This window comes from Rhinolophus ferrumequinum, chromosome 7, assembly GCF_004115265.2.
Source record: "Rhinolophus ferrumequinum isolate MPI-CBG mRhiFer1 chromosome 7, mRhiFer1_v1.p, whole genome shotgun sequence".
Classification (NCBI taxonomy): Eukaryota; Metazoa; Chordata; class Mammalia; order Chiroptera; family Rhinolophidae; genus Rhinolophus; species Rhinolophus ferrumequinum.
In genome coordinates, this window is record NC_046290.1 from 90,395,856 (window position 1) to 90,418,403 (window position 22,548).

General features: G+C 49.0%; 3 protein-coding genes across 5 annotated transcripts; 2 read left to right on the forward strand and 1 right to left on the reverse strand.

The window, feature by feature from the left end:
* Positions 1-134: 134 nt before the first annotated feature.
* Positions 135-8,829, reverse strand: TAF6 (TATA-box binding protein associated factor 6). Of its 2 annotated transcripts, none has more exons than XM_033110884.1 (15): positions 8,586-8,829; positions 4,849-5,072; positions 4,660-4,746; positions 4,370-4,523; positions 4,099-4,155; positions 3,878-3,997; positions 3,503-3,648; positions 3,317-3,394; positions 3,103-3,204; positions 2,814-2,996; positions 2,467-2,541; positions 2,216-2,341; positions 1,442-1,615; positions 988-1,185; positions 135-701 (listed from the first exon to the last, which is right to left on the reverse strand). In XM_033110884.1, exons 2-15 carry the CDS (start codon positions 5,002-5,004, stop codon positions 321-323), a joined length of 2,037 nt encoding a protein of 678 aa, XP_032966775.1. In that variant the 5' UTR covers positions 5,005-5,072; positions 8,586-8,829; the 3' UTR covers positions 135-320. The 2 variants fall into 2 exon arrangements, with proteins under 2 accessions (XP_032966775.1, XP_032966777.1); XM_033110886.1 differs by having other exon boundaries at positions 8,148-8,636.
* Positions 8,830-8,902: 73 nt separating this feature from the next.
* Positions 8,903-12,676, forward strand: CNPY4 (canopy FGF signaling regulator 4). Of its 2 annotated transcripts, XM_033110890.1 has the most exons (7): positions 9,007-9,140; positions 9,413-9,608; positions 11,047-11,173; positions 11,272-11,368; positions 11,583-11,705; positions 12,193-12,310; positions 12,400-12,676. In XM_033110890.1, the coding sequence occupies exons 2-7, from the start codon at positions 9,476-9,478 to the stop codon at positions 12,567-12,569; spliced, it is 768 nt and encodes a 255-aa protein (XP_032966781.1). In that variant the 5' UTR covers positions 9,007-9,140; positions 9,413-9,475; the 3' UTR covers positions 12,570-12,676. The 2 variants fall into 2 exon arrangements, with proteins under 2 accessions (XP_032966782.1, XP_032966781.1); XM_033110891.1 differs by lacking the exon at positions 9,413-9,608 and having other exon boundaries at positions 8,903-9,140.
* Positions 12,677-12,818: 142 nt separating this feature from the next.
* MBLAC1 (metallo-beta-lactamase domain containing 1) lies at positions 12,819-16,260 on the forward strand. Its single transcript, XM_033110889.1, has one exon. It carries the CDS (start codon positions 13,792-13,794, stop codon positions 14,662-14,664), a length of 873 nt encoding a protein of 290 aa, XP_032966780.1. The 5' UTR covers positions 12,819-13,791; the 3' UTR covers positions 14,665-16,260.
* The last annotated feature ends 6,288 nt before the right edge of the window (positions 16,261-22,548 follow it).

Genomic DNA, 22,548 nt, shown 5'->3' on the forward strand with positions numbered 1-22,548 from the left:
GATGATACTGTCAATTCCAGCCTTCTGGTGTATGGCTATGGATCTGATTGGAAGAGTCTAAGTCCTAGAGACCATGAGGGCTCAATGGGTTAGACCCTCCCATAGTACTGGTCACAGGAAAGACTGAGGTGGAACAGAACTTATAAATCAATCTTTTATTCTGAAAAGCTGGCTGTACAATATCTAAAAAGAAAGTTAAGGTAGGAAGCAGGTTGCTACTTCCTTCCACCTAGTAAGTGTGTGTGTGTGTGTGTGTGTGTGTGTGTGTGTAGGCGGTGAGAGAATCTGAGGAAGAGAATGTTGACAGATGTTTGACAGCATCAAGGTGCAGGCTGAGGGGAGCCAGATCCAGGGGGTTGGGAGCCATTGGCCTTTGGAGTCCCTGGAGCTGGAGGGGGGCTATCTCCAGCTTCCTGTTTCCCCCCACAGAGGGCACTGCCCCCAAGTGGGGAGGGGGCTGAGGATGGCGGAGGGACTGGAGAAGGATGGGAGGTGGGGCCTCCTTTGCCCTCCCCGGTTGGGGGAAGAGAGACCACTATGTACTTCTGGACACTGCCGGGGCCAGAGGGGGCAGTGCTGGGGGGTGCAGCTGTGGCGGTGGAGACCAGCTTGACAATGGGCTGCACGCTGGGGACCGTGGTGGTAACGGGAGAGGTAGTGGTAGAGCCTGAGCCAGGCGCTGAGGTGCTGAGGGACAGGACCTACGGGAAGAAAGGAAAGGCATTGCCTGTTGCCTTGCACCCTCCCCATTCCCCAGGCCTGGGGGAATCTTCACTTGCTCCAACCCAACAATCCACTCTGAGTCTTGCTCAGGGGTAGCTACAGCCTTGCAGGCCCCTAGGCAGTGCTCCTTCTAGTTCCTGTCTTTGGGCCCAGAGGTGACTGGGCTCTCCTCTGGGGCCCACAGGGTACTCTGAGGTAACCCCAGGTCCTTCAGGGCAGCATGGTGACATGCTCCCCACCCCTGGTCCCACACACTCCACGTACCTGTTGGGTGGATGAGGCGCTGGAGGATGATGACATTACAATAAATTTTGTTGGAGGAGGGGAAGGCTGAGGTGGGGCAGCTGCTCGTGCAGACACCAGCGTCTGGACAGGCAGTGCGATGGAGCCAGGGACCTTCAGCAAGCCAGGGGTCCGAGGGCCAGGCTGAGGGGCCTGTGAGAGGGTCAGCGTGGGCCGGGGCTGCAGGAACAAGAGGCAGGAAGAAAACGTCAACATCTAAGAAAAAGAAGGGCTCTTGCTCCTCAGTCGGTCCCACTGGGGTTGAGGGGCTAGCCTCCCCCAAGACTGACTCAGAGCGCCCTGGGTTTTACACAGGTCATTCCCACCCTGATGGGAACCAGAACTCTACCCCACCCCACCCCACCCCCGTTTTTCTTCATGTCTCCTTACTCCTCTCCACTCAGTCACCCTTTCTCCGCCCTGCACTGTCACTGACCTGAGTGATGGTCAGAGTCGTCCTGTTGACCTGCTGAGCCTGCAGAGCTGCTTGGGCCCGGGCCTTGACCACATGGGAGCAGAGGAGTGGTCCAAGGGACCCAAATTCTCCCCGATAGGCATCCTGATTATCAGGCGGTGGGCGCAGCTTTGCCAGAACAGGGGCACAGTGTTTCTGCAGAGAAAGCAAAAAAAAAAAAAAAGCCAGGTAGAGGGAGGGCTGGGACAAATTGTGGTGAGGGGGTGAAAAAGGATATTACCCATCATTTCATTATGTTCCTCTTGGAGACCAAACTTACTTCACTAAGTTCCTGTTGGAGGTCAAATTGCTGGGATAGCAGTATGTGTGCAAGGAATGCTGTGTTGTTGCTGTTTTTTTCCATGAGAAAACACAGGCACCAACTGGTGTGAACAGAGAACCTGCTGAATACCCTGGTAATATCTAAGGGGTAGTTGGTCCACAGGGCATTTGCCTTGTGGCCACAGAAAGGGCCATAGTGATGCAGAAGTGTCAGGGGCAGTGTGTCTAAAAGTCACAGGCTGAGGTTAAAACCTCTTATTTCTTACTTAACCCCTTTGTGCCTCAGTCTTTCCATCTGCAAAACAATATAGGACTGTGAGGTGTGCTCTGAATATAGGAGGCAAAGATGGGATAAGTGAATAAAAGATACCACATGCTTGCTAAACATTGCACCTATGTGTATGTGTGTTGGTGTGTGTGTGTGGGGGGGCGTTAGTGGGAAGAAGTGCAGGAAGGGCAGGGGGCTCTGGTCACCAGGAGGAGGCTCTGCACGTGGTCAGCTCCGATGCGGTCAATGTTGCTCAGCACGGGGCCATCCAGGACACTGCGGATCCGCTCCCCCTCCTGCTGCAGCCGGGGCAGAATCAGAGTCTTAATCACCTGTGGGAAAGCAAGGGGAGAAGCCAGAGGCCTGAGGTCACCACAGGGCTTCCGATGTCGAGGGCTATTACCCACTATGCCCTCGTGATGCCTCCCTCCCCCAGTGCATCCCCCTGGGGTCTGACATCATGTCCCAGCTCGGCCAGGCCTGCGATGGAGCCGTAACGCGTGGTCCACGGCGTCTTCTCGTCCACCCAGCTCTGTAAGGGGATGGAAAATAAACCCAGATAAAGGGGCTGAAAGGCTAATTGGTAAGGACCTGAATCTCTTATAAACACTTTCCTTGTAGATCACTGAGACGTTAGGACTAGGCTCAAGTCCCAGGCCCACTGCCCCTGGCCTCTGCTGCTTGTTTTCAGAGTCATTGCCCCCAGCCACGACTGATCTACCACTAATTTGGGTGAAGCTGTCGTGACAACCCAGGGTAGAGATGTGAAAGGGCTTCCTTCCGCTCCTTGTTCCCCTGGCTCACCTTGGTGAAGGTCTTGGTGATCCGGGACTGAATGTTGTTCGTGGTTGTGCTGAAATGCTTGCAGATCTGGGCTACCAGGCGGGCAGCGAAGTCCCGGAGTGCCCAGTGATTGTCCACATCTGGCCGCAGGCACAGCTGTCTGCTCACGATGCAGGTCATCACAGCTGGAATCAACTCATGCACCTAAGGGAGAAGTGCCGAGTCAGCTAATTCTGACAAATGGCTTCCTGTTGATGGCAGTGAGGTCCCTGAACCCTGGCCTGAGAGGCGGGTGGGCAGGGCCACTCACGTATTTTTCTAGATACAGCGTAGGGTTGTCCATCAATGCCTTCACCATGCGCATCAGGTAGATGAGCAGGGCCAGGTTGTTCTGCACCACGTTCACACGGACCTGTGGGAGGCAGAAGTGACAGGGCAGGGAGACCCTTCAGATGAGCATCCCCTCCCACCTCCTCACCCCCTGGAACCTCATCCGAGGTCCTGGCCTTCCTTAATCTTCTCACCCCCTCTGAGATGAAGGTGCTGAATCGTGGCAGCATCTGATACAGCCCCGGGTCTGTTGCAATGCTCTGAAGAGCTTCCTATGGGAGGAGGGGAATGAGTGAAGTGGGGACAGACACCATGGAAGGAATTTGTGGGGCCTCCAAAAGAAGGAGTCTCGGGGTAAAGGCAGGATGGTAGGGCCTCACCGCTCTCTTGGCTTCACATGACCCCACACAGGCTTCGGTGATCTCCTTATAGTACAGCTGCTGCTCCACAGACAACTCATGGATACTTCGAGGCTTTAGTCGCAAAGGACCTCCCTCCAGCAGGGGTGGTGCCTTCTTCTCTTTCCCTGTGTGTATTGGGAAGATGGATTTGAAAAAGAAAGCTCCAGAAGAGGCCTCAGTACCAGACAAACCTTGCCCCTCCACTCCCCCACTTAGAGAGACCCAGTTTCCATTAGGCTCCCTTCTGAGGCTCTCTGGTCTGAGGTCTCACTCCTTACCCTGACCTCACCCACTTTACAAATGACCATCTGGCTTTGGGACAAGAGCCGAGAGGCCTGGCCTAGCAGGACTGACCTTTGCCGTCAGCTGGAGCAGCCCCTTGACCTTTGCCTTTCAAGGGTCCATCTTCCTCCTGGCCTGGCTTTGCTGACTTCAGGGGTTCTGTGGCTTCAGCCTTCTGCTGCTCTTTGGGAGCTGGTGGGAAAGCAGTCTCAACAGGAGTGTCGAGAGCGGTAGATGTAAAGGAAGAAGGGAGAGTGATATAGAGAGAGGTGGGCTCTGGGAATGGAGGTTACCTGGGGGTGGGTTCTCTGGGATAGCGGGCTGGCAGCCTTCAATGCTCAACCAATGAGCTGCAAGGAAGGAAGGTGTCAAGTTGAACTGCTGGACATGGACACTAGGGAGTCCCTCCGCACTAAGGAATGTGTGTTTTCAATCCTGTGCCCACTTCCTGCAACTCACCAGGGATCTCACACTGACGGTTTCTTCCTCGTGAGCTTCCTCAAACCCATGTGCATTGTGCCCCCCTTTCCTTCTCCCCACCACCCTGCTCTCCTCTCCCCCAACCTTTGAGGCAGACGTCCAGGGGCACCCGGGGCAGAGGGGTATTGATGATGTCACTCAGGTCAACCTCCTTCTCCTCGTAAAAGTAAAGCTCCCGGCCCCCACCAGAGGCAAACCGGAAAGGAATGAACTCCTGAGCGTGGAAGCCATAGAGTGGCTAAATCAGGAGAGAGAGAGACAGACATTGGGATGAGAAGGGAGCCCGTGGAGGCATGGCGGAAGGCACATGCAGTGTCTGGGAGGAGTGCTCTCACCACCCTGCCCCTCAGCTCTGTCTTGCCCGTCTCAATCACCTCAACATTCTTAAGCTTCAGTGCGTAGTCAATGTCACTGGTGGTGAGCTTCTGCCGCTTCCCCATGTGCATGAACTTCAAGGCATCCTGAGGGTGGGAGAACAGGTGTCAGCCCAAGACCCTGGGGAAGAAGGGGGCCTGGGTAGCATCCTCAATACAGTGCAGGGCTGGGTAGAGGGGCCACAGTACCTGTGCAATCTCCTTGATGCGGTAGCTGACCTCATCCGTCAGCAGCTGGCAGGTTTCCTCCTGAATCTGGGCAATGCCCATTGACTCGGCCACCACCTTCATTGACTCCGAGGGCAGCACCGTATTGCTGAGCTTCAGCTTCTTCTCCTCAGCCATTCTGGAGCCCCTCCTCCCTCCCCTGAAGGATGATCCCCCCAGGGTGAAGAGATGGAGAGATGGAGACCCTGGCAGGGGGGTGGGGGAAAAGAAGAGATAAAACGAAATGTGAGACCCAAAGAAGAGAGGCTATCTAGCCAGGAGAGGTCACAATAAATGAAGGGCAATGGGGATGCAAGGGAAGGAACTCAGGGTGTCTTGTGTCCAGCTCCACATGAGTCAGCACTGGGTGTAACAGAAGGAGCTAGCAATCTAATCCAATTCAACATAATTTATTGAGCTCTGGCAGGCACTGTGCACGTGAGGTACAGAATGATCTCGGCCCTCAATTTAAATCCTAGCCCTAGCACTACCTAGCTATGTTAATCGGGCAGATTACTTAAATTGTCCCGCTTTGGGTTTCTTCTCTGTAAAACGTGGAAAACGCTTTTTTCCTAAGGTTGTTTAGCGCATACCTTCATCTCTCTTGCCCCTTCTTGCATCATTATTCATGCTTGACACAAACACAATATTGGTTAAATACAATTCTCCACTCTGAGCTTATATACCCATACAATTCAATGTGATGTGAAAAACATAAAACCATCATGACCAATTCCCACTTTAAATTAATGGCCATAGACTTCAAGTGGGTCCTTAATGCTGCCAGACAATCACATACACCTCTATGCACTCAGTCGCCCTCTGTCCTATGTGACACCTTTTTCCTTCCTCACTTTCAGCCATCAGAAGGGACCACCACAGACTCCCAGCACCATGTCCACCCCCAGCAGCACTGGTGCCCACATACTCTGCCTTCCCACCTGTTACTACCGTGTTCCCCGAAAATAAGACCTAGCCAAACAATCAGCTCTAATGCGTCTTTTGCAGCAAAAATTAATATAAGACCTTATTTTACTTATAGTAAAATAAGACTGTGTTTTGTCTAATATAATACCAGATCTTATATTAATTTTTGCTCCAAAAGACGCATTAGAGCTTATGGTCCGGCTAGGTCTTATTTTCGGGGAACACGGTATAAACTGTTCATGCTAGTCATCAACTCAAGCTTTGCTCCAGCATTTCTCCCATCTCCCTGCACCATCCATTTCTTAACCTACCAGGTCGTTCCCATCAGCCTACAAAATGCAGTTATTTCTCCCATCTTAAAAAAACAAAACAGTGGTATATGTACAGTGGAGTATTATTCAGCCTTAAAAAGGAAGGAAATTCTGACACCTGCTACAACATGGATGAACCCTGAGGACATTATTCTGAGTGAAATAAGCCAGTCACAAAAGGACAAATATGGTATGATTCCACTTGTGTCAGGGTCTTAGTCAAACTCAAAGTCAAAAGGAGGTAGGGAGGATGGAAAGTTATTGTTTAATAGGTAGACTTTCAGTTTTACAACATGAAAAGAGTTCTGGAGATGGATAGTGAAGGTTGCACAACAAAGTGAATGTATTTAATGCCACTAAATTACACTTAAAAGTGGTTAAGATGGTAAGTTTTATGTGTCTTTTCACCAAAGTATATATTAAAAAAATACTTTCTTCATTCCACTTTCTCTATATGCTATACCCCATATTTGGTTCCTTCTTGCAATAAAACTTCCTAAAAGAGTTGTCTTAACTCTGTTTCTAATTTCTCTCCTCTCTTGGACCTATTCCAATCAGGTTTCTGACCCCACTGGGTCCCTGAAACCGCTTAAGATCACTGAGGCATCACATTGCCAAATCTGAGGCCCACTCTCCGTTCTCATCTTCCTTACTCTCTCAGCAGCACATGGCATAGCTGACTACTCTCTTCTGACAACACTTTTTTTACTCCACTGCTGCACTACCTTCTCCTGGTTTTCCTCCTACCCCACTCCCTTTTGGTTTCCTTTACTGGTTCTTCCTCTTATCTGCTTAATGTTGGAATGCAATCCTTAGTCTTCTTCTGTAGCTATACTTACTCGCTGGTGACCTCAACTTCTGTTTTCAGTATCCCTTATAGGCTGATGGTGGCCAAATTTATCCCCAGCACAGAGCATTCTTCCTAGCTCCAGGCTTGTATGTCAAACTGTCTCCTTAAAATCTCCACTAAAACAACTCCTGATCTCCCCCGCCCCCCTCCTCCAGCCTCAGCTTTCCTGTCTTTGTAGTGCCATCACCCATGCAGGAGCTCACTCTCTATGTAAGCCTCACTTCAAGTCCACCAGGTGACCCAAACTGATTCCTCCATTCCCACTACACGGTCAGGTCCCCAGCATCTATTATCTGGGTGACTTCAATAGCCTCCTGATAAGCTCTTCCTGCTTCCACCCTTGCTTCCCTACATCTATTCCCAATATAGCAGCCAGAGTGATTCTGTCAAATTATAAATCAGATTGGGTCATTTATCTGCTCAAACCCTGTAATGGCTCCCCATTTGCCATCGAGTAAAATCCAAAATTTTCATATGGTCTACAAGGCCCTGCATGATTTGTCCTCTCCATTACATCTCTGATCTCCTTTCCTTCCTTCTTCCACCTTGATTCAGCCAGCCCCACTGTGCTGCCTGCTGTTCAAAACTGACAGGCATGCTCTTGATTTATGGGCTTTGCTGTTCCTTCAGCCTGGAATGCTCTTCCCCAGATGTCAGCTTAGCTGCCTATTTCATACTGCACCCCCCCACACACACTCTGCTCTTCCCCCGCCCCGGAGCATTGAACATCTAACATATACTGTATTTCTTATTGTTTATCACCACCACACACATCCCCTCCTGCACCGAGTGGACATAGATCTTTGTTATGTCCACTGATATATTCCAAGACCACAGACTGTTGCCTGAGACGCCTTAGATAATGCACATTTGTTGAATAAATGAATGAATTGTGAGGTTTAGAGATGTATGTGCTCAATACATACTCACTACCACTATTAAGACGAAGAAGACACAGGCCCAAGTTTTAAAATCTATTCTGCGGTAAAAAGTAAAGGGGCTTGCTTGAAGCTGGCATTAGGAAGACTAATGTCAAAAGTGTTTAGGACTGATTGCAGGGTGTAGGTGGGGGCGTGCTGGAGGGGTGAGAGGATAGAGGCGAAAGAGAATTTGGTTCTTCTCAAACCATCCCAGGTCTCCTCTCCCACTTTTGTAAGTCTTATCTGCGGGGAACACATTTATTCAACACATACTCTGTTCCTGGAGCCGGGTATACAAGAAGCGGTCGTGTCCCAGTTTCCTGGCGAACTCCCACTAATCCTTCAATACCCTGCGGTACCGTCTGCCAGTAAAGGCTCATAAATCACGTGACGGCCTAAGGAGCCCCTCAGGTCAGTGGAGTCGGCAGGAAGGCTTCACAGAGGAGGACCTTGAGCTAGATCTTTGTAGTTCCCTCAGCAGGGAAGTGGGTCGAAGATCCCCAGGCAATGGGTCCAGCGCGAAAGAAGCAGCAGAGCCCACCTCATCCCCCAACATCCCTCCAATGCAAATACACAGAACCCACGCGCACGGACACACAACCAACCGTCTTCCTCCGGGTCCCCACACAGGCCCGTCATAGGGTCTATTCTCAGGTACCACTCAGACCCACCCCCACCAGCCGTGCGCCCCGCTCAGGAAAAGACTCTCACCGCAGCCAAAGCGCCGCTCACCCGGCGCTCGGCGCCATGTTGGCCCCGCCCCCTCCCGGGAGCAGGTCCTGGCAGAGATGGGGAGCAAGTCACCGCCCCTTCTCCGAATCGGAGTAAGTCCCCTAGGCTCACGGCCTGAAACGATATAATAAACGCTGTTCCGCTGTCTACGTGTAAAGAGCACAGCCCCCTGCTATAATTACTTCTGTTTATCCCTTCACTATCGGGCGGCCAGGACCTTCGCGAAGCGCCACAAAACTGAGGTGGGGATGCCCTGAACACAGAGGCCCCACCCCTTCTTGGGCCGGCACTGCGCATGCGCCTCCTGTGCTAGGCTAGATTAAAGTTAGCGCTGACAGCCTTGGAATTTAAAGGGCCCGCCGCCTCCCCGAAGTTGGTTTGAAGGCAAAGGGTGGTTGGTTGTGGACAGCACTTCTGTCATGGGACCTGTGCGGTTGGGAATGCTGCTTTTCATTTTGGCTGTGTACGGTGCTTGGGCTGGGACGCCGAAGGAGGAGGACGATGACACAGAACGCCTGCCCAGCAAATGCGAAGGTATCTGAAGGGAGTAGCCCCTATTTGCATCCCTCTGCCCCAGTCCTTTGTCTGGGCCGGACCAGATGGACCGTGACGGGTGGGTCACTCGACCTCCTTAAAGATCCGAGGAAGGTTCTGGTGGAGTTTGGCGGAAATCGAATGGGATCAAGGGAGGGAACTCATAGCGCTACCCCAAAATTATGGCACTATAATTCCCATGAGACACCCAGAAAGGGCCCGCTTTTTCTGGCTGGCTTGTGACCCAATGGTTTGTGGGAATTCTCGTTCAGGGACTATCTGCGCAGGACCGCCCACTCTACTGAGCATCTTCAGTGTGTGTGTGTGTTTCCCCCATGCCACTGGACCTAAATCTGGAGAGCCTGCAGGAGCGTGGTGTGACGCTCATACCTTGTGGACATCTCTGCTCCACCCCGGCAGAGACGCTCCCAAATTACAGGTCCCACGTTCTCCTGAGGGGGTTTAGAGGTGAGTAAGTCAGCCCTAGCTCATAAATAAAAGAGGAGGCCACACAGCTAGGAGAGGTTCCCCATACGTTTGAGGCTTTGCAAAGGTTGTGTACTGTATGGATTTTACAGCAGACAGCATCTTCTGTGGCTGCATGAAGTTTGAAGCCCAGCTCAGAGGGGGCACTTCAGAGCTGGACCATTGAGTGCTGTGGTTCTCTAGTTTGTTGCCTTCCTGACATTAATTTCTTCCCTGAATTCTTTTACCCTTAACCTAAATTTCAGTATCAGTGTTCCTCAAGACTTGGTCCCACTCTTCTCCCCCCACCTCTGTCAGTTTTTCTAAACATATACACAATCTTGTCAGTCCTTCGGTCAGTCCTTGTTTTAACACCTCTGGAGGCCTCCTGCTGTGTTCAGACTACAGCCCACATTTTTTAAGGCAGAGCATATGTCTCTTTATTGTATGCCCCCACCTTTCTTTCATTTCCGTACCCCAACTCCCATCCCCAAAGTTCCCATGCTTAAGCCACACTGAACTTAGTGGTCACTGAGCTTGCCTTATCTTTTTGAACCTCTGTGCCATTGACGTTTTTCCCTTTGCCTGGAATGACCCTCTTCCTTCTGTAGGTGGTTCTTCAAGATCCAATTTAAATGTCACCTCCTTTTGAAGTCTTCTTTCTTATATATCACCTCCAACCACATTGTAAGCCCTTGGAGGGAAGGAGAGTACCTGTGTCTCCCAGATTCTAGTATAGTGCCTGGCACATTTTAGGCACTTTTGTTACTTGCCTTTGTGTTTAGTTCACTTGGCACATCTGTATAGGCCACTCCCTTTCTTGAGACCTGTCACATGCCAGGTCACATGCCAGGTGCTGGAAAGACAGTGGTGGAACAGATGCAATGCTCGCCTTAAGGAAATTGCAGGTTAGTAGGAAGTCAGTATGTGACCACTGAATGAATTTTGCATTTTCTAATGAGATTATGTCTCTTGGTCTTAACCGCTAGTGTAGGGTCCTTCACACCATATTGTTGTCTTTTATCTGTCCCCAACAATATTGGCAGTGTCCCATGGATAGAGATCGTGGGTTTTATTGCTCTCTGTATTGCTATTGTGCATCCAGAAGGAGCTCAATAAATAACTGCAGAACAGCAGCAAAGACTAATACAGTGCTCACTGTATGCCTGGCACTATTCTAAGGGCTTTCCATAGACTGATTTGTTTAATCCTGACCACACCCCTATGAAGAGGTACTGTTATTATCTCTATTTTAGAGGTGAAGAAACCAAGGCACAGCAGGATTGTCACACAGCTACTAAGTGGCTGAGTCAGGATTGCAACCCAGCTAGGCTGGCTCCAGAGTCTGCACTTACAACCATCATGCTCTACTGCCTTTGCTCATCTGCAGAATGAGTTGCTGGCATGTTTGTTTATTTCTCACGTCCCCTTGAACATCTAGTGTGTAAGCTGCTGAGCCTGGAGCTACAGGAAGAGCTGAGTCGCACTGGCCGATCTCGAGAGGTGCTGGAGCTGGGGCAGGTGCTGGACACAGGCAAGAGGAAAAGACATGTCCCTTACAGCGTTTCGTGAGTCCTTCTTGGTGCCCCTCCACCCTCAAACCCCCAAAGGAGCCCTGGGAGCTCGTACAATATTCAGGGAGTCTTTATTTCTCCTCTTCCCACAGAGAGACAAGGCTAGAAGAGGCCTTGGAGAATTTATGTGAGCGGATCCTGGATTACAGTGTTCATGCTGAGCGCAAGGGCTCACTGAGATATGCCAAGGTCAGACTCTTCCCCAGGGGAGGATCCTACTTCTCAGACCTGTATCCTCTGGGGCCCACCTCCCCCAGCTCTTGACTGTCCCCTCCATTGTTAAGACTCCCTCATCTCACCCTCAAGAATTCACCCAAGTCTCCAGTAGTTGACAAATCTGATATGGTGGAAATGGACAGAGGTGGGTAGTAGGCTATGCTGATCCCAAATTCCCATCTCTCAGGGGCAGAGTCAGACCATGGCAACGCTGAAAGGCCTGGTGCAGAAGGGGGTGAAGGTGGATCTGGGGATCCCTGTGGAGCTGTGGGATGAGCCCAGTGTGGAGGTCACATTCCTCAAGAAGCAGGTGAGATAGGATACTGCACTGACCAAGGAGGTGAGAAGGGAACCTGAAAGGGGTGCTAGACCCGAGGGAGGTCTGTCCCTGAGCAGGGAGAAGGGGCGAGAGTGAGGACTCTGCCATTAATTGCAGGAGCATACCAAGAAGTTATAATGGAGGCTAATAATATATACTACCACTTACCGAGCACCTACTATGTCCTAAATTCAAAGCCGCATACATTTCAGATGCTGCCTCATTTTAACCTCACAATAACCTTGTTACCATTTCCCATTTTACAAGCAAGGAGCTGAGAGTCAGAGTTTATTAATAACCTACCTGGCAGAGTAAATGTTTGTTGAATGAATGAGGATCACACATCTAGTAAGCCAAATTTAACCTCTGGCTACCTGCCTCTCTAAGGTGGGGTGGGGAGACAGGGAGTGAAGAGCAAAGAGGAGGGTTTCCAAAGTTCAGCTGAGCAGATACCCTTCTGACCCTTCTACTTGACCAGTGTGAGACGATGCTGGAGGAGTTTGAAGACGTGGTGGGAGACTGGTACTTCCACCATCAGGAGCAGCCCCTACAGCATTTTCTCTGTGAAGGTCATGTGCTTCCAGCTGCTGAAACTGGTAAGTGTGTGGGCTGGCCCTTTCCTGCCAGGTGACAACATCCCCTACCCCCAGGACACATCTAAATTGTTTCCTATTACCTAACCTAGGGTGTCTACAGGAAACTTGGACTGGAAAGGAAAAGATCACCGATGGGCAAGAGAAGACTGAAGGAAAGGAGGAGCAAGAACAAGAGGAGAAGGAGGAGGCGGAGGAGAAAGAGGAAGAAGAGAGGACCAACACACCAGGCCACTCCAAGCACGACCCAGAGGATCTTTGACCCTTGCTGTTGATCCCCAGGAAGGGCAGGGCTCACAGAGAAGAACTCTCTGAAGTCTGAGTTCTCCCTGCCTCCCAGTTTTAAGGGTGATGTTGTGAGTGATCCAACCAAGAGCTTGTAGCTGTTCTTTCCCATTTGGTCTCAGGCAGGATCCTGATGGTACAGCATGGCTATGGGAAGAAAGGTGTGTACAGTAGGTGAAAGCCCAACCCCAACAGATGAGCACTCTGCTTGCTGACTAGCTCCTTAATTGTAGGTGTGTGTGGTGACAGTATTGAAGGCTTTCCCCTTTAAATATCTTTACTACTACCCCGCCCCCCGCCCACTAGAGGTCAGGATGGCATAGGAGTTGTGGGCCGTGGGAAGGTCACTTTGCCCGTTTTTTAGACCCAGAGAGTATTCTCTACGACATAAACACCGCCTGCATCCAGGTTACATACCAACAAACTGTAACCGAGGGGACACTGGACGGGATGGGGTGATGTTGGTAAATTAGGTGGAGTAGATACTTTATGTACTAAGTATTAATTTCACCGAGGGCCCACCACATAATTTCACAGGTGCCAAATTTTCTATATCGCTAGTAAACTTAAAAAAATACACATCATCTGGGTCCAAAGTTTCAAAACAACTGCCGAGCACACAGCATACCTAGCTGGCCGATGTGGCAGCGCCCAGAGAATAGGACTGGTGGCCGCCTTCCGGTTAGAAGCGAGTAGTGCTTCGTAAAGCTGCTACCGGAGGAGGCTGGTAGGGAAAACACGGCTGAGGGCCGTATTTAGCCGCGGGTCAGTGCAACCCCGGCCTGCGCATGTCTGAGACTGCGCGGGGATTCAAATTCTGTGCGTGGTGCCACCCCTGCCGCAAAAATTGGATTTACGGCAGCTCGCACAGGACAAAATCCTTCCCGCCTCTCCGACTTCTGTTCTTTCCTCGGAACGAGACAAGGCCCAAGAGGGACGATAAAATTAGGTCTAAGGTAGGGTGGCTTAGCTTAGAGCGAGGGAAATAAAAAGTACATCCTCTGGAGGCTGATGAGTGCACCTACCACGCCAAAGGAGCGGGTCGGGGGCCGAAAACGCTGAAGTACAGATGGATTAACGCGGAAGAAAGGGTTGGGCGGTACCATCTTCGGAAGGGTAGAGGGAGATACCACCTTAAAGGTGCAAGGGGTTGGCAAAGAACTGAGATTAGGAGGTGCCACTTGGCCGAGGCCGGGGGCATGTGGGAACCCGAAGGTACTGGACAGTCGCCCACAGCCCGACGTCTTTCTCCGGCCATGAGCAGTCTACTGCGGACCGAGCCGCTGCGCGGGGAGCTCCCTCTGCGAGTGTCCGGCGACCCCTACTCTGTGGTGGTTCTGCTGCAGGGCTACGCGGAGCCGGAGGGGGTCGGCGACGCGGTGCACGCCGACGGTTCTGTGACCCTTATCCTACCCGGGACCTGGGGCTCGGACTCCAGCCATCGAGAGGCCCGGTCCACGGGCGGCGAGGCGAAGACGGCCCTGGAGGAGGCAGCCCGCGGCCCCATCCTCGTGGACACTGGGGGCCCCTGGGCTCGGGAAGCGCTCCTGGGGGCCCTTGCCGGGCAGGGAGTTACCCCCGCAGACGTCACTCTGGTGGTGGGGACCCATGGACATTCGGATCACATCGGGAACCTGGGGCTGTTTCCCGGGGCGGCCTTATTGGTCTCGCACGACTTCTGCCTTCCCGGAGGCCACTACCTCCCCCACGGGCTGGGTGAGGAACGGCCCCTGCTGCTGGGGCCGGGACTCGAGGTGTGGGCCACGCCTGGCCATGGCGGCCAGCGGGACGTGAGCGTGGTGGTGGCGGGCACGGCCCTGGGCACTGTAATGGTGGTGGGTGATGTGTTTGAACGCGATAGCGACGAAGACTCGTGGCAGGCGCTAAGTGAAGATCCGGTGGCCCAGGAGCGGAGCCGGAAGAGGGTCTTAGGCACTGCTGACGTGGTCGTGCCTGGTCATGGAGCCCCCTTCAGGGTGGTCAGGGAAGCCTGGAATCTAGAGAGAAAGGGTCCAGGGACCAGCCGGCGGGATCCCGTGGTTGTAGACAAGGCGCCCACAGTGCACGGATAAGCCCTGGAAGAGACTGGGCTCCTGTCAGGGAAGCTCCCCCATCCCCTCAGCCAAAGAGCTGACGTCCAGGACACTGAGAGGACCCTGTCAGCCAGAGTCAGAGAGTCGGGGTGGCAACTACCAGCCTTTGCAGGAGGCCGGTTTTCCAGCGAGGTCAGAGTGCTTCTGCCACTGCTGTCACCAGTATCACGATTTTTGCTACCAAACTAGGACCAAGGACTGGATCTGTTATGTGCCACCTCTCCAGGCTCCATTGATAAAGTGGGAGAATGTTCTTGGGAGAGTCCTCCAAATAAAAAATAGGGAACTACATTGAAACTCATAACTGCCCTGTTGTAACCCTGAAGCATTAATAGTGACAATCATGCAAATGTGATCAGCAACTGCAACACTGGCCATTGCTTGTTTCTCATGGGATGCGTGTTGCTGAGAGAAAGTTCAGGGCAGGAAAGTAACACCTTAGTCATCTGACTTTAATTCATTCATTCATTCGTTGAGTCAATGAATATTTAACACCTGCAAGGTCTCAAGCAGTGCTCTAGGTCACCGGGATACAGCAGTGAGCAAGCTAGACAAACTCCCTGCCCCTCCTGGAGAAGAGATTCTACTGAGAGAAGTAAACAACAGTAATAATAGTAGTAAACCAAATAATTACAAGTTGTAGTTAGTGATGGGAGAAAAAAGACTGAGAAGAGGATAGACTGCTGGGGTGGGAGAGCGGTAAGGGAAAGCCACTGAGGAGATGCTGTTTGATAAGAGAACTGAATGAAAAGAAAGCCAGCCATATGAGGATCAGGGAAAGGGGCCTTCAAGACAAGGAACAGCAGATATAAAAGCCCTGAGACAGGACAGCTTGACCTGCTTGAGCAGCAGGAATCCATGGGGTTGGTTGAGCGGCAATAAATGAGGGTGCAGAGTTAGGCAGGGCCTTTATGCAGGGCCTGGTGGACCACGGTGAGGGGTTTGGATTTTTACTGAGCTCGAAACTTGTGGGTTTTGAGCAGGCTAATAACCTGGTCTCATTTATGTTTCAAACTAATTACTTGTTCTGAGTGGAAAAGGGGTAGGACTGGAGCAAGAATAGAATCAGCTGTAGTTAGGAAGTTATTGCCGTCTTCCAGGGGAGACAAGTTGATGGTACCTGCCCGTATCCCAGAAGTCCTATTATGACAGGTCCTCTTCACAACTGTCCCGGTATCCAAGCCTTCTATCCACGCAGCCCCAGGACTGACAGAAGCACTCGGGTAGATGAGGAGAGGAGGAAGTCTACCTTGTGGATGATGAGCCGCCCTGGGTGGCTGCTGTTGGGCACGGCCAGGCTGGAGGTCATTTCCCAGGCATCCACAAAGGCCACACGGAGGTCAGCAAAGGCAGTTCGGAGGAGCTGGTTCAGCGGGAAGATGAATCATTCGCTGCCATACACAGACTTGTAGCTGGTGTTGACCAGCTTGAGAACCACAAGATTGCAACCACAGCTGCCCAGATCCCTGTCAGTCATCAGATAAAGAAGGATTCCAGGAAGGTGGTAAAGTGGGCCCAAGCACCACCATGGTTTGGGGGTCCCTGGCCAGGCCCCCCAGCTCTGGGGCCACAGAGTGCAGGGAGACTACTGGTGTGCGGATGGAGCTCAGGGCCCAGCTGTAGGCCCGACAGTGCAGCACTATGTTCCGAGTGGTCTCCACGGCCATCAGGGGCCCCGTCTGATGTGGCGTGTAGATCCATGGGCTTTAGGGCTGTGGGAGGAAGAAGAGAGAGGAGAGGTTAGGGGTTATTTAGAGCTATGCACTGGAATTGTGTACAAATATAAATTCCAGCCCTGGCTTACTTTCCACAACATAGCTATTCTGCTCAAGACTCAGGCCTGGTCAGGGCAACACATCCCTTTGGCCACACTGATTATCTCCAGGTTGGACGGGTCACCCGAGCTAGTCCAGTCTTGGTAATCTTGCTGGAGCTAGTGGAAAAGAGTCTAGTTTTTTTCCTGCAAGACTGATGTGGGAGGATGGAACTTCTTGCTACCTTCTTGGGGCAGCCCCCTGCTGCTGGGGCCACCAAATGGGGACAGAATGAAGCTAAACAGTAGGCAGAAGTGAGCAGTTAAGATAAACAGACCTGAGGACAAGTTTGAGCCTTCAAAGTCAGATCTACGGCTTAACTCATCAACTTCTCTCCTGCCTAAGCTACTTTGTATTTTCAGCACCTTGCAGCAAGAGGAGGCCTGAATGGATACAAACACTGGTGGAAATTGATCCATTAGAGAGAAGCAGTGAGGACAGTGTGGAGAGAGGGGTGATAACAGAGGGAAAGCAGTGCTTAATACACTAGGAGGTTGGGCCCGGAGCGTACTCTTAGACGCTTCTTTCAAGCTTTTCTTCTTTCTCTTTCTCTCTTTCTTTCTTTCTCTCTTGCTCTCTTGCTCTCTTGCTCTCTTGCTCTCTTGCTCTCTTGCTCTCTTTCTCTCTTTCTCTCTCTCTCTCTCTCTCTCTCTCTCTCTCTCTCTCTCTCTCTCTCTCTCTCTCTCTCTCTCTCTCCCCCCCCCCCCCCCCTCTCTTTCCTTCTTTCTTTCATTTCTTTCTGAAAACTCTCAGGAAAACTTGAGGTATATGATTAGATTCCTCTAATCACAAATACTCGATGCCTTCACATTGCCTGCAGAATAGTCTCTCCGAGTCCTTTTCAAGTGAAGTCTGCTTCAGTTTGCCTGGATTGCCTGCTGCCTTCCACACAAGCCAGCATCCTCCTTCTCTCCTCCAGGCCTTTCATCCGTTTCTCCCCTGCTGTCTTCTCTCTCTTCTCCACCATCCTAACCATCCATGCTCAGCTCAGCTCATCACTTACGGAAAACCTACCGTGATTTTTCTAACCCTACTTAAAATTCTTGTAATGCATTCTCTGTATTATTCTCTTAGCATTAGATAATGCCTGGTGTTGGTCATTTTTTTCTGGAAATGTCCTCTCTTCAAGGTCCCCCTTGAGAGCAGAATTTATGCAAGATACTTCTCTGAATGCTCCAGAGCTCAGTGTTTCATCTACAAATGCCATGAAATAAATACATGCTGTGTCTGCTCTACCTAGTTTTCTGTTACCTGTGGCCCAGTTCTGACTCCTTGTCCAGGACTCAGGTGTCTGTCCCTACCCATCCTCTGAGAAGTTTCAACATCCTGTCCACTTCGCAAACAAAGGGGTGTTTTCCAAAGCCCTCTCTGTTCACCTCTTTCTTTGTGAGGCTCCAAGTGTCCTACCCTCTCCTGTCACGGCCACTCACAGGGCACAGTGTCATGCAGATACTTCCTCCACTGCCACAACATGGAGTCCCGCATCACGTGGACCACACGGCCAACCAGGCAACCAAAAGCTGGAGCAGGACAGCAAGTACCCCATATCTCAGTGGGAGAAGCCAGAGGGTTTGGGGGCCGGAAATCCAGGGTGGAATGGGTTCGAGGTGCCAGGGCTACAGAAAAGGAGTAAAATGTAATAGGCTAAATAGTGAAAAGCTAAAAATTATAGCGTGTGCTGGGTGCATGTATGATAACTGTCCTCTTAAAAATAGATAAGAAAATTAAGTGAAGCGAGTTAGTAAATGTCAGAGCAAGCATGTGAATGAAGGCTTCCAGGCTCTATTGCCCATCCCGTAACTACCCTATGGAGAGGCTAATCCCAGTTATAGATATAATATAGTTATAGGTCGGCTAGCCTCCACCCCACACCGACCCAGGTGAGCCACCGCGATGCACTCACTCAAGCTGCTCCTTCTCTGGGCTGCCATCTGGCTCTGGATCAGAGAAGGCCCTGAAGGAGAACTTGGTCCTCACATTCCTAGAGAGACAAATGTCTGAAAGGAATGAAGACTTGGGGACGGGCTGAAAGCTTGAGTTTATGTAGGAGACTATTATTCATAATTTTAACTAAGCCTATATTTAAAAGAGATTCCAAGTGGCTACCATAGATATATGTATATAATATAGAATAATTAAAAAAAAAGTTAAAAGGAAGACTAGAGACCAAGTATAAGGTGAAGATAATTTTACCAGGGACTTAAGAATTTTTTCGGGATTCTTCCGAAAACTGAACACTGTATTTGGCCCTAAACTTCCTCGCAACACACAGACACTCAATGGGTTTTGTAGTTTTGCTTTTCTAGTGATGGGAAACATGAGAGGTTGTTTGGAGAGAAATTTTTTCTTGAGTTGACATTCGAAAAGGATCAGGGAGTGAATGAAATCTCAGACAAAAGTATGATGACTGGAAACAACCAAACAGTTATGAATATGCTTTAAAACTTGTCCAAAGAATGAATGAATGGTGTATCAATTAGCTTTATTGTACAACAAATGACTCCAAAAACTAGTGCCTTAAAACCACATTTATTATTTTTTACAAACCTGTGATTCTTCTGGACTGCCTTGGCTACAGCTGAGTGGCCTAGGATGGCTTCACTCACCCATCAGGAGCTTTACCTGGAATTGGAGGCTTGACTGGGGCGTCTCTCTGCGTGTTTTCTCAATCTCCGATAGGCTGACTCGATCTTGTTCATGTGCTGGCCGAGGTGTTCCCAGTGCTACAGCAGAAGCCGCAAGGCCACCTGCACTTGAGGTCTAGGTTCAGATATTGCACAATATCACTCACACCACGTTGAGTTGGTCAAAGCAAGCCAGCCCAGATTCAGGAATGAGGAAATTGCCTCCACCTCTTGATAGAAGGAGCTGTAAAGAATTTGTGCCCATTTTTTCAGGTGCAATATACCACAACATCTGTGTGCATAAACTGATGATACTAAAAGTTCACCATTTCCTGTGTTAGGTAAGTCTTAACCACAATCCTTTTATGCCTCCTCCCATTCCCTGAAGTAGCTGTCAATCACACTACACTATTCCCTCCTCACTCCCACAAGAGGGCAGCACTTCTTACTTCACAGAGAAAGCCGACCATTGTCCCAGCTATCTCTGCTACAAGTCCCTTATCAGAAAACTCAGCATTTGTATCTGGCGTCACCTCCAGACGAGGAGCAGTCCCTCACCCACCCCTACCAGACGTTTTATATCCTCACTGAGTCCTCTTCATCATTTCCCATTCACTGTCTTCTTCAGTCTGGCTCCCACACTGACCACTCCACTAAAAAGGCTCTGGGCGGTGTTGCTCACGAATGTCATAATTGCCAAATCCATGGACACTTAGCGCTCATTACACTTGCTCACTCAGCAGCACGGAACATTCCTTCTTGAAACCTGCATTTCCCCTCTTGGATCCCTTGACTACATACTGCTCTGTTCTCCAAAAACTGCCCACTTCCCTCTCAGTCCCTTGTGAGGGCTCTTTTACTACTCATACACCTGAAATAGTCTAATTTTTTGTTGTTGTTCTTAAATACTAATTTGTCAGGAGAACATTTCAAAAATAAAAGGTACAAAGAATAACAATGCAACCAACACCTGTGTAGTCACCACCCAGTTTAAGAAAGATACATTGTCATTACTTTGAAGTCTCCTTCATGTTTTTCTTCAGTCCCAACCCTTTCCTGGCCCCTCACACCACTATCTTGAGTGGGGTGTTTACCATTTCCTTGAAATTTTTTGTACTCTTACCATATTTGCATTTCTACACAAGGATTGTTTTTGTATGTTTCGAACTTTATATACCTAAATTCATATTGTAAATATTCTTATACAACTTGCTTCTCTTTCACTCAATATTATGATCCAGAAATTTATTCATTTATTGTGGGTAGCTGTAATTCATTTTCACATGTGTAGTATTCAATTTTATGGAAAACCATATAATGTTGGGGAAACTGAATATCCACATGCAAAAGAATGAAATTGGACCTCTATACCGTACACAAAAGTTAACTCGAAGGGGATTAAAAACTTAAATGGAAGACCTGAAACCATAAAATTAGAGGAAATCATAGTGACAAAGCAAAGCTTCTTGACATTCGTCTGGATCATGACACAAAAAGGAAAGACATAAACGCAAACATAAATAAGTGGGACTATATCAAACTAAAAAGCATCTGCACAGCGAAGAAAACAATCAACAAAATGAAAAGGTAACCTGCGAGATAGCAGAAAATATTTGCAAACCATATATCTGACAAGCAGTTAATATTCAAAATATATAAGAAACTCATATAACTCAATAGCAAAAAAAACCAACCCAATTTAAAAATTGTCAAAGGACCTGAGTAGGCATTTTTCCAAAGACGACACACAAATGGCCAACAGTTATATGAAAAGATGCTCAATATCACTAACAATTAGGGAAATACAAATTAAAACCAGAGTTATCACTTCACACCTACCAGGATGGCTATCATCAAGACAAAACCCCAAGAGATAACAGGTGTTGGCAAGGGAGTAAATGAAAGAGAACCTTTGTGCACTGTTAGTGGGGATGTAAATTGGTACAACCATTAGGAAAACAGTATGGAGTTTCCTCAAACAATTAATAGAACTACCATATGATGCAGTAATCCCACTTCTGGGTATATATCCAAAGGAAATTAAACCAGTATCTCAAAGAGATATCTGCACTCCCAAATGCATTGCACATTATTTACAATAGCCAAGGTATGGAAATAACCTTGGTGTTCATTGACAGATGAAAGGGTAAGGAAAATGTGAGATGTACGTGTATGTGTACATAAGCACAAATGCATACGGGAATATTATTCAGCCTTAAAGAAGAAAATCCTTCCATTTTTGACAACATGAATGGTACATTTTTCTTTCTTTTACCAAGGATGAATTTATATTAACACATCACTATTACCCAAAGACTACCCTAAGGTTCAGTATGGTGCTGTGCATTCTATTGGTTTGGACAAATATATATATATATATATATATATATATATATATATATATATATATATATATATATATTACCATGTGGAGTATTTGCACTGCCCTAAGAATCCTCTGTGCTTTGCCTATTCATTTCTGCCCACAATCACTTCCTGCCCCTGGAACCAGTGATCTTTTTATTGTCTCTATAGTTTTGCCTTTTCAGAATGTCATATAGTTGGAATCAAACTGTATACAGCTTTTTCAGATTGGCTTCTTCCACTTAAATACACATTTAAGATTCCTCCATATTTTTTTCATGGCTTGATAACTCATTTCTTTCGGTGTTGAATAATATTCCATTGTCCGGATGTACCACAGTTTATTAATATTTACCCGTTCATCTACTGAAGGACAACGTATTTGCTTCCCCGTCTTGGAAATTATAAATAAAGCTGCTATAAACATCAATGTGCAGGTGTCTGTGTGGACATAAGTTTTCAACTCTTCTGGATAAATACCAAGGAGAGTTAAATTTTCTGGATAAATACCAAGGAGAGATAAATAAGATAAACCACTGGATCTTATGATAAGAGTATGTTTAGTTTTGTAAAAACCGCCAAACTGTCTTCTAAAGTGGCAGTAACTTTTTGTATTCCCACCAACAATGTGTGAGAGATCCTGTTGCTCCATATCCTTGTCAGGATTTGGTGTTGTTAGTTAGTGTTCTAGATTTTCTAATACAAGTTCAGACAATTAAGTTCCCAAACTCATCCTAGAAAAAGTGCTACCTACCTCATTGCTGAATATCACTACAGTCACCTTCGAAGTACTCCCCTTGGGAAGCTATGCACCAATGCCAGCACCTAGTCCATCCTTCAAAGCAATTTGGGAACTCTTTTTCTGGAATGGCCATCAGAGCTTTCATCGTATTACCCTTGATGTCCTGAATGTCATCAAAATGTCTTTCTTTCAATATTTCCTTTATTTTCGGGTGAAGAAAGAAGTCATTGGGGGCCAGATCGATGAGTAGGGAGGGTGTTCCAATACAGTTATTTGTTTACTGGCTAAAAACTCCCTCACAGACAGTGCCGTGTGAGCT

What these genes read in the sequence shown, in the direction of transcription:
- TAF6 (XM_033110884.1), bottom strand. Translation starts at nt 5,004, where the DNA reads ATGGCTGAGGAGAAGAAGCTGAAGCTCAGCAATACGGTGCTGCCCTCG. An exon ending in CCCAGAGAACCCACCCCCAG is followed by an intron (nt 3,998 to 4,098) that starts GTAACCTCCATT and finishes CTTTCCCACCAG; the next exon opens with CTCCCAAAGAGCAGCAGAAG. An exon ending in GCACCTTCATCTCAGAGGGG is followed by an intron (nt 3,205 to 3,316) that starts GTGAGAAGATTA and finishes TGCCTCCCACAG; the next exon opens with GTCCGTGTGAACGTGGTGCA.
- CNPY4 (XM_033110890.1), top strand. Translation starts at nt 9,476, where the DNA reads ATGCCACTGGACCTAAATCTGGAGAGCCTGCAGGAGCGTGGTGTGACG. An exon ending in TCTCCTGAGGGGGTTTAGAG is followed by an intron (nt 9,609 to 11,046) that starts GTGAGTAAGTCA and finishes TTGAACATCTAG; the next exon opens with TGTGTAAGCTGCTGAGCCTG. An exon ending in CATGTCCCTTACAGCGTTTC is followed by an intron (nt 11,174 to 11,271) that starts GTGAGTCCTTCT and finishes CTCTTCCCACAG; the next exon opens with AGAGACAAGGCTAGAAGAGG.
- MBLAC1 (XM_033110889.1), top strand. Translation starts at nt 13,792, where the DNA reads ATGTGGGAACCCGAAGGTACTGGACAGTCGCCCACAGCCCGACGTCTT.